Raw genomic sequence first — 10538 nt, 5'->3', positions numbered from 1 at the left:
ACTTCAGTAGGGTCAGCCAGGGTAGGTCTTATCTAGTGAACTGTAGGGTACTTTTGAGTGCAGTAGAACAAAATGATCTGGGAATACAGGTCCATAATTCATTGAAAGTGGCATCACAGGTAGACAAGAGTCATAAAGAAAGCTTTTGGCACATTGGCCTTCATAAAGCATGGAGTACAGGAGATGGGATGTTATGTTGAAACTGTATACAACATTGGGAAGGCCTAATTTGGAGTATTGTATGCAGTTTTATAAGTATGTTGAAAGACTGCAGAGAAAATTTATAAGGATGTTGCTGGGTCTGGAGGACCCGAGTTATGAGGAAAGATTGAATAGGTTAGGACTTTATTCCTTGGAATGTAGAAGATTGAGAGGAGATTTTATAGAGTTATACATAATTATGAGGGGGTATAGATAGGGTAAATGCAAGCAGGCTTTTTCCACTGAGGTTGTGTGGAATTACAATAAGAGGTCATGGTTTAAGGGTGAAAGGTGAAAAGTTTAAGGGGAACATGAGGGGAAATTTCTTGACTCAAAGTGTCATAAGAGTGTGGAACGAACCACCAGCATAGGTGATGCGTGCAAGCTCAGTTCCAATGTTTAAGGGAAGTTTGGATAGGTACATGGATGGTAGGGGCATGGAGGATTCTTGCCTAGGGGGTTAGGTCGATGGGAGTAGGCAGTTGAAATGGTTTGGCACAGACTAGATAGGCTGAAAGACCTATTTCTGTGCTGTGCTTTTCTTTTCTTTGACTATGACTCTATAGGGAACTGAGGTCTTAAAACACGAGTAACCAATGAAAGCAGATTCAAAATCTTTAAGGTATAAAGACACATTTATTTACTAGTTTCTTTAATAGTCAAGTTTAATTTCAACAATTCCACATTTGAAGGAAATTTTGCAATTCACCTATACTTGAAATTAAATCAGGGCTACAAGTAAATGACAATCTTGGTATCTTTGATACAATAATCATATTTGGTACTGATTTTCAGTGGCCCAAATGTAATAATTTTATTATTCCTTAAAACTATCCTCCTGAATTGATTTCCAGATATGAATACTGACTTGGTTATGTTCCCATTGAAGAACATATTTAATGCACCATAAACATTGTTCTCAAGTAGAAATGTATAAACACTGTCCACAGCAAACCAAAACAGTTTTAAAATACTTCCACACCCATTTCAGGCTTCAGAATAGAATTTTGCAAGCACCAAGAGGTCTCTTCAAGATTACCAATATTTGAAATACATAACATTTTAGGTGTAAGAATTCATGTAAAAGTTTAACACTGGAAAAAAAAATCCATGTATATAGATTAAAAGATTTCATTCAGGAACCTTTGCTTATAAAGTTACACATCAGTACTGATGATTCCTTATCATAGTTCAGAATGTACACTTCCAGCCTTAGGCCCCTCCATAGGTTTCATGAAGATTCCTTCCATCACTTTCCAAGAATTATATTGGTTTGAATACTGCATGCCATGAACTTCACGCTGGCCATTTATTGGTCGCCCATACTGTTCCCCTGTAATGGACAGCAGGACTTCTGTAACAGTATGCTTAAACCTTACTGAATTTTTTCTTTCCCAGTATGTTCCACTACACATGACAGTCCAATTATCCAGGTTATCTCCTTCGCCATCTTCGCCAAATGCACTGACCTCCTTTTCAAAACAAAAGGAAACATTCATGAGTTCACCTTTAACCAAGGTCAAAAAACCTCAAATATGTAAAGGCTTAAATTATGATGTAGTCTGAATACCATTCACTGTTTTCATATTCAAGGCAGTTCCATAAAGATCTATTATTATCAAGTAAGTTGAGCAATAAACAAGTTTACACTTGCAGTAATTTTCACAACTAAAGGAAGGCACAAAGTTCTTTTGGGCCAGTGAAACACATCTTAAGTGTAATCATTATTAAAGTGTCAAAAATAAAACAGCCAATATACACTGCAAATTCCAACAGTTATGTGATAATGCATTAAAAATGTACATTAATAACACCAAGTTACTACTTACGACTTAACAACCCATTATTTAACACTGTAAACTTAGAAGAATTTTTTTAGATGTGTTTTTGTTAGACATTAAAGTTGGCACCATTTTCAGATTTCACTAATTAGCTTCTTTTTTAGCAATATTTCACTAAAACTCAGCCAGCACCCAAATTTACTGCATTGCAGTGCACAATTCCATCAGCTCTATGGAATCATGCAACTCGCAAATTTAATTTGAGGGGTCACAGCCTCAAAGGGTAGATCATTTTAAATTGAAACATGGTGGAGCGTCTTCATCAAGAGCAGTGAATCTTTGGAATTCAGTACCCTGTTGGGCTGTGAAGATGCAGTAATTCAGAATGGATCAACGGGTTTCTGGATGTAACAGAATCTATGGGACACAAAGCATGTCAGAATCAGAGTCAGGTTTGTTATCACCAGCATGTGACATGAAATTTGTTAACTTAGCAGCAGCAGTTCAATGCAATACATAATATAGAAGAGAGAAAAAATAAATAAAATTTTAAAAAATAATAAATCAATTACAGTATACGTATATTGAATAGATTTAAAAATGTGCAAAAAACAGAAATACTGTATATTAAAAATAGTGAGGTAGTGTCCAAGTGTCCATTTAGGAATTGGATGGCAAAGGGGAAGAAGCTGTTCCTGAATCACTGAGTGTGTGCCTTCAGGCTTCTGTACCTCCTACCTGATGGTAACAACGAGAAAAGGGTATGCCCTGGGTGCTGGAGATCCTTAATAATGGACACTGACTTTCTGAGACACCACTCTCTGAAGACGTCCTGGGTACATTGTAGGCTAGTACCCAAGATGGAGCTGACTAGATTTACAAACCTCTGCAGCTTCTTTTGGTCCTGTGCAGTAGCCCCACACCCCCATACCAGACAGTGATGCAGCCTGTCAGAATACTCTCCATGGCACATCTATAGAAGTTTTTGAGTGTATTTGTTGACATACCAAATCTCTTCAAACTCCTAATGAAGTACAGCCGCTGTCTTGCCTCCTTTACAACTACATCGATATGTTGGGACCAGATTAGATCCTCAGAGATCTTGACACCCAGGAACTTGAAACTGCTCACTCTCTCCACTTCTGATCCTTCTATGAGGATTGTTATGTGCTGCTTTGTCTTACCCTTCTTGAAGTCCACAATCAGCTCTTTCGTCTTACTGATGTTGAGTGCCAAGACCGATATAAGGTCAAAGACCTGTCTTGATCTTGTTGAATAGTGAAACAAATCAAAGTGACCAATTGGCCTACTTCTGCACCTGTTCATTATATCTCACTCCTGTATTTCATTTCCAAAACATTCTCACAGCCGCCAAGCAGATGATCTGGCAATCAATCAATCATGCATGCTTGCATTTGTCATTTTCTTAAATAACAAGCCAAATTTAAATCAAATTAGTTTACTAGCTAGATTCTTCTGGAAAAAAAAATAGCAACTTTTAGGTGGACACCCCTGCTGTGGAACATAGAATAATACAGCACAAGAATAGGCCCTTCAGCCCATGTCTACACTGACTATGATACCAATTTAAACTTAACATCATCTGCCTGCCCCTCACACTCCATCCCCTGGGGAGTTTTCCACCTTCATGTTTTTCAAAGAACCAATACCTTCTCCATCTTGATATCAAGATGCCTTAGAATACCTCTCCCTGATCTCACTATCCTCCATATCCTAACATATCTGGGTTTCTGCATTTTTGTGCAGATGAAGTTACTACAAATGAATAACATCTCAGAAAGGGAAGATGGGCACCTGTAACTCAGTAAGAAAGACAAAGCTCATTAGATTGAAAAATTACAAAATTTGTGAAATTAGGCAAAAGGGTCAAGAGCCTCAGGACCCACACCACCAGGTTCAAGAACAGTTACTACCCCTCAAACATCAGTCTCTTGAATAGAAGAGTATAACTACAATCACTTGCCCAATCATTGAAATGTTCCTACAACCAATTATCTCACTTTAAGGACTCTATCTCATTATCTCACGTTCTCCTTATTTATTGCTATTTTTCACAATTGCATTTGCACAGTTTGTTGTCTTCTGCACTCTGGTTGATCTTTCATTAATCCTGTTATAGTCACTATTCTATACATTTTCTGAGGATACCCACAAGAAAATGAATCTTAGGGTTGTATAGGATAATAACATTTCCTTTGAACTTTACCTAATGATTAGCTCTTGGTTTCTTGACTAGTATTCTACATCATTTGCACATCCTTTATCAATGTAGGTTGAGATTAACGTTCAATGCAAGTTAGTTGCATATTTGTCAGCTCTTTGTGTAACAATTTCCCTTACATTTATGTTCAGAAAATTTAAACAGCTGTTTCTCCAGCAGTTGCTGGAGATGCCATATTAATTAACAGTGTCAATAAACAATACAAAGGCCCCCATAAGCAACATTATTCACAGGAAAAATTCTCAGGCCTGCATCGAGTGCTGGATCTCAGCTAGCTATCGAGAGGGCAGGAAGTCAGAAGATATTTATGATTAACACTGAACAAGTTCAGAATGGTACGTGCATCTTGGCAAGAGATAAAAGTATATTAGCTCTGACATAAACAATCCTACAGTTGCTCAACATGGACTAAACAACCCCTTTGATAAAACAGCAGTGCCATCAACCTCTGAAAATTTAAAGCTGCTCTCTCAATAGGTGTTGGTTCGATGAACACAGATTCCTGACGGTGAATTGTGCACTGATTATGAGAAACTGTGATCACACATCCACACTCTGCAGATCAACACATCAAGTGAGCAAAGTCCACGCTACTGTACAACAAGGGGTATTAAAGGGTAATGAAGATGTGTATCAGAAAAGATATCCAAAATGATTTGCTCTGCAAAAAGTGCAATGGTATTAAAATATTTTGCTGCTTTTAATAGTTTAAAAGTAACTGGTTTATGAGTTTGATCTTAAAAGTCAAATCAACTTGTGATGTATTTTCAAAATGTATTCAAGTAGAGATGAACCATAAAATTAGAATTTCCCTCTATTCCCAAAGAACAAATCCTATACCAAACGAAGAAAGATCACTCCAATTGTGGGGCTTAGGGTAAACAAAAAAAACAGTAGTCAGTAAATTCTTTAAACAAGTTACAAGAAAGCAGTTAAATTACTTACTATCTTTAACAGCTGTCAGTCACTTTACTTTCCCCAGACCTCTACTGAACTGATGCTGACAACATAAAGAGCTAAAATCTCTCAATATGTTTTCTGTCAGTCAAGTCACAGATAAAGACCATCTAAATAGTTCACAACTTATTGCCTTAGTTTGCAAGCTTACAAATACTAATCCTTGTCTTTTGCCAATTGTCCCTCGGTAGCAGGGAGCATATATGATTGAATACTAAACCAGTTTGAAGAAGAGAAATTGGCAAGGGTATAATCATGAGGCTCTGCATTGGTTGGGATGGACCATGGATGTTGTATCGCATAGACAGCTGGGATACGCAAGCCAGGGCAGTACGATATGAAGAGCAAACTATTGTCCATATAGCAGGCTCCCCCCCCCCCCCCCCCCACACACAGTTGATTAATTCAAAGGAATGGCGGAGACCAATACAGTTTGGCAACAGCGGCATCACAGGAATTGCCTATCAATGTTGAACTTAACGTAGGACTGTCTCAAGGACTCCAGCTCTAGAATTTTCTTTGAGGTTTACTCCCAAAGCCCTCCCTGTGAGTGGATATAGCTGCAAGGCAGCAGACAGTTGAGATCAGTTATTCTTCTCCTAGATGAGCTGCCAATTACAGCTGATGAGCTCCATTTGCCCAAAGCAACTTGTTTTAAGGTGCCCGCAAACTCCCTTCCCCTTTGCCCCTTCTCCTGTCAGTAGACACGGTTCTGCCTGGCTTAGTAGCTATTGCACACATGAAGGCCAGGAGCTGGACGAGATGCACGCCATTGGGAGCATTTGATAGGTAGTGGGAATTCATCCCCATTACCACTCCCAGCTATAACAACCTTAGGGAACCAATGGTAGAATACTAAACTTGAAAATCAATTATGAGGGCATGAAAGCAGTCTGCTAAAGCAAGCTAGCAAGATTAAGAGATCAGGTCATCAAGAACAGCGGCAGTTAAAATTTAAGATCTTTCAAACTACAAAATAAATACAGGCCAGCATGAAAGAAAAATTTCAAGAGGTAGTAGATCTATGAACTGAGTTGAAGATTGCACCAGACATAAGAAGTAAGTGTACGATGGGTGACAGAATTATTAAAAAGCAAAGCCAAAACTGTAAATAAAAGTTAGTATACAAGATACAATTTACCCTGAATGTAAAACAATTTCTATAGATAATCAAAACAATAACGTGTTAGCAAAGTGAACACAAGGAAAACAAGGAAATGGCAAACAAATTTTGTGCACCAGACATCACTAAGAGATGTTGGCGTGCATATAATTACGCACTTAGCAAGGTCCAATAAACATGTTCGTTTTAAGCGGTGTGGCCACAGTTGGAAGCGGGCCAGCATTGGATTACAGAGTTCAGGCTTTGGGTCAAATGGTAGGAAGGGTGACAAGGTCCTGTAAAGTGAGTTCAAGGCCTTAGCTGCTATGTTAAAGGACAGGACCTTCAGGGTTGTGATCTCAGAATTACTACCTGTGCCACGTGCTAATGAGGCCAAAAATAGGAAGATGTGGCTAAGGAGATGGTGCAGGAGGGAGTACTCCACACTTTTGGACCATTGTGCTTTCTTCCAGGGAAAATGAGAGCTATACAGGTGGTTCAGTTTGCACCTGAACTGGAAGGGAACCAGCAGGAGGTTTGCTAGTGTTGCACAGGGGAGGGTTAAACTAGAGCTGCGGGGAGATGGGAACCCGAGGCCCAGAGCTGTTAGTGGGGGGGGGGGAGGGGGAGACGTTGATAAGTCTATACACAGAATCGGAAGTTTCAGCACAGTGGGATTCAAGTTCTGACTTATATATACCGTAGATACCGGATTATAAGCCGCTACTTTTTTCCCACGCTTTGAACACTGCGGCCTTTACTACGGTGCGGCTAATGCATGGTTTTTTTTTCATGCCGCCAAAAACATTTTGCCTCGTAACAGTAGACCAATAAAATTGATGAGTAGTTCACAGAGGTCCAATGAAATTGTACGATAAATCAAGCGCACTTTCACAATTAAATTATTGTAAATCAGTCATTTGTACTCACCCTCATCAACATGGAAAACACTCGAAGAAAAGCATTGTGCTGCCTTTATGGCAGTTATTTAGTTTATAATATTTTCACTTAGTAATTCATTTGTTAGTATTTTCTAGTTAAAGTTAGAAGTGTTTTAAGTATATTTGTTTTCTGTACTACATCCCGGGATGCTATGAGGTCACATCCGGTTTCGCCGCGTCTTGTGGGGAAATACCGGTTTGCGATAAACGGAAAGGTGGGGGCGAGCGCATTAGACCCAAGCGAAAACGCTGCTTTTAAGTTAAAGGCGATCAATAACTTTTCCTGGTAGGCTGCAGTATATATTTTTTTACCAGTCGTTAGGAGATATTGGAATGTTGTTCGTGCACTGTTCAGTAAAAAAGTATACGCAACGTAGTTTGTGTGTTACCGATACGTATGTATATTTAAAAGTAGCCGTGTTACAGGCACGGTTCGAAAAAAAGCATTTGCAATATGTATTTGTTTATGTTACCATACGGATTTAATTAAAAGTTAAAAAATCCTCACGTGTAATATCTTTCTGTGTAAATATCTCATATTACAACGTGGGACACCTGCGGCTTAAAATCCGGTGCGACTTGTACAAGTACAAAATTGATTTTCTTTCTAAAATTAGAGCCTGCGGCTTTTAATCAGGTGCGCTCTGTAGTACGGAATCTACAGTATTTCAATCCATGGAATATTGTAGGAAAGGTAGACGAGCTTAGGGCATGGATCAGCACGTGAAACTATGATATTGTATACATTAGTGAGATTTGATTGCAGGAGGGGCAGGACAGGCAACTCAGAGTTCCACTGTTCTGTTGTTTAGAGCAGGATGGATTAATGGGGGAAGGGTAACATTATTAGGCAGGGGAAAATAACACAGCAGTGCTCAGACAAGACAGACAGGAGAGTTCATCCATTGAGGCTATACTGGTGGAACAAAGTTAGAAGAGGAGGATGACCACATTAATGGGATTATATTATAGACCACCCAACAGTCAGCAGGATTTAGTGGGGCAAATTAGTATAGATTGCAGACTGTTGTAAGAAACACAAGGTTGTGACAGTAGGTGATTTTAACTTTCCATATATTGATTGGGACTCCCATATTGTAAAAGGGCTGGATGGGTTAGAGTTTGTTAAATGTGTTCAGGAAAGTTTCCTTAATAAGTACATGGAAGTCCCAACTAGAGGGAGTGTGATACAAGATCTCTTATTCAGGAATGAGACAGGCCAGATGACAGATGTTTGTGTAAGGGAATACTTTGCATCCAATGATCATAATGCCATTAATTTCAATATAATTATGGAGAAGGATAGGTTCTCAGGTTGAGATTCTAAACTGGACCAATTCCAATTTTGATGGTATCAGAAATTATCTGGCAAATGTGGATTCAGACAGGCTGCTTTCAGACAAAGGTGTGCTTGGTAAGTGCGAGGCCTTCAAAAATGAAATTTTGAGATTACAGAGTTTGTATATTCCTGGCAGAATGAAATGCAAGGATAACAGGTTTAGGGAATCCTGGTTTTTGAGAGATAATGAGGCCCTGGTTAAGGAGAAGGAGGTACATAATAAGTATAGGCAGAAAGGAACATATGAAGTACTTGAGTATAAGAAATTAAGAGAATACTTAAGGAGGAAATCAGGAGGGTTAAAAGAACTTATGAGGTTGCTCTAGCAGATAAGGTGAAGGAGAATCCAAAGGGATTCTACAGACTTGTTAAGAGCAAAAGGATAACAAGGGACAAAATTGATCCTCTTGAAGATCAAAGTGGTCATCTATACATGGTGCCAAAAGAAATAGGGGGAGGTCTTAAATAGATTTTTCTGCATCTGTATATACTTGGAAGAGGGATACAGAGTCTACAGAAGTGAGGCAAAACAGCAGTAAAGTTGTGGACCATATACAGAATTCATGAAGAAGTGTTTGCTGTCTTGAGGCAAATTAGGGTGGATAAATCCCCAGGGTCTGACAAGGTGTTCGCTTGGACCCTGTGGGAGGATACTGCAGAAAGTACAGGGGCCCTAGCAAAGATATTTAAAATATCCTTAGTCATGGGTAAGGTGCCAGTGGATTGGAGGACAGCTAATGTTGCTCCATTGTTTAAAAGAATAAGCCAGGAAATTATAGGCCAGTGAGTCTCACATCAGTAGTAAGCAAGTTATTAGAAGGTAGTGTAAGGGACTGCATATATAAGTATTTGGATGGACTGGAACTGATTTGGGATAGTTTACATGACTTTGTGCATGGTAGGTTGTGTCCAAGAAAGTTGAGGCGAGGCAGTGGATGTTGTCTACATGGACTTTAGCAAAGTCTTTGACAAAGCCCCGCATGGAAGGCTGGTCAAGAAGGTTCAGTCCCTTAGCATTTGGGTGAGGTAGTAAACTGGATTAGAAATTAGTTTCACTGGAGAAGCCATAGGGTGGTAATAAATGATTGCCTCTTTGACTGAAGGCCTGTGACAAGTTGAATGTCACAGTGATTAGTGCTGGGTCCGTTATTGTTTGTCATCTACTGTATATCAATGATCTGGATGATAATGCTGTAAATTTGATTAGCAAATTTGCAGATGGCACCAAAATTGGAGACGTAGTGGATGCTATCAGATCCTGTAAATTTCTGCAGATTTGGATCTCAATAATGTATTTCCCATTAATGTATTTTGATTTGTTAGTTGTGAGATCAATAGTATCCAGGATATTATAGAACTTCCTGATCCACTTCAACAATGTTATATCTTAACCAAGAGATAAAAATTCACTTCTCTCAAGCCCTCGACTGAGGCAAAACACAAAATACTCAGAAAGAAAAAGTTACAAATTTTATCTCTGTTACGAATGTGCCACAACTCTGAGGGGCCAAAGGGTACAAAGTAGCCCCCTCCTTCTTGAGAATCGCAAGATCGCTATTAATTCGGGTCTGGGACCCAGGAAATGAGAGAGACACACAGAATCCACAAGGTTTTGGAATGTGTCCTGGCCTCAGCAAGACAAAGCCACGGATAACGGCCATTGGCTCTTGGAGACGGAATTGTGTATTGAGTACTGTACTATTCATTGAAGCCCTCAGGGGATGACCAGAGTGGGCTGGTTGAAGGATTGCATCATCCCAACCTGATAGACATCTGAGACCCTGTGAGTAAGGATAAAAGAGGGTCTGGGGAACAACCCCTTCAGACGCACCAGTAGAAACGCTAGAAATCCCGTGACAGCGTTTAATAGCGACAGCCGGTGGGGGGCTCATGTGCGTCCTTTTCCCTTGCCTGGGAATTGGCGGCCTTACCACGGAAGAACGGCTTAGCTAAAGAAGAGGCCACAAGTGGACGG

At 39.6% G+C, this 10538-nt stretch overlaps 1 protein-coding gene across 1 annotated transcript in view; it reads right to left on the bottom strand.

The window, feature by feature from the left end:
- Positions 1 to 817: 817 nt before the first annotated feature.
- The window catches only part of LOC140731730 (stromal cell-derived factor 2-like), a 44817-nt gene continuing 35096 nt past the window's right edge, over positions 818 to 10538 (bottom strand). The window contains exon 3 of the mRNA XM_073053457.1: positions 818 to 1673. Within this exon, the coding sequence (XP_072909558.1) occupies positions 1386 to 1673 (288 nt within the window). The 3' untranslated portion in view covers positions 818 to 1385. The remainder of the gene's footprint in view (positions 1674 to 10538) is intronic.

Source organism: Hemitrygon akajei, chromosome 8 (assembly GCF_048418815.1).
Source record: "Hemitrygon akajei chromosome 8, sHemAka1.3, whole genome shotgun sequence".
Classification (NCBI taxonomy): Eukaryota; Metazoa; Chordata; class Chondrichthyes; order Myliobatiformes; family Dasyatidae; genus Hemitrygon; species Hemitrygon akajei.
This window is presented reverse-complemented; position numbering and strand designations above follow the sequence as displayed.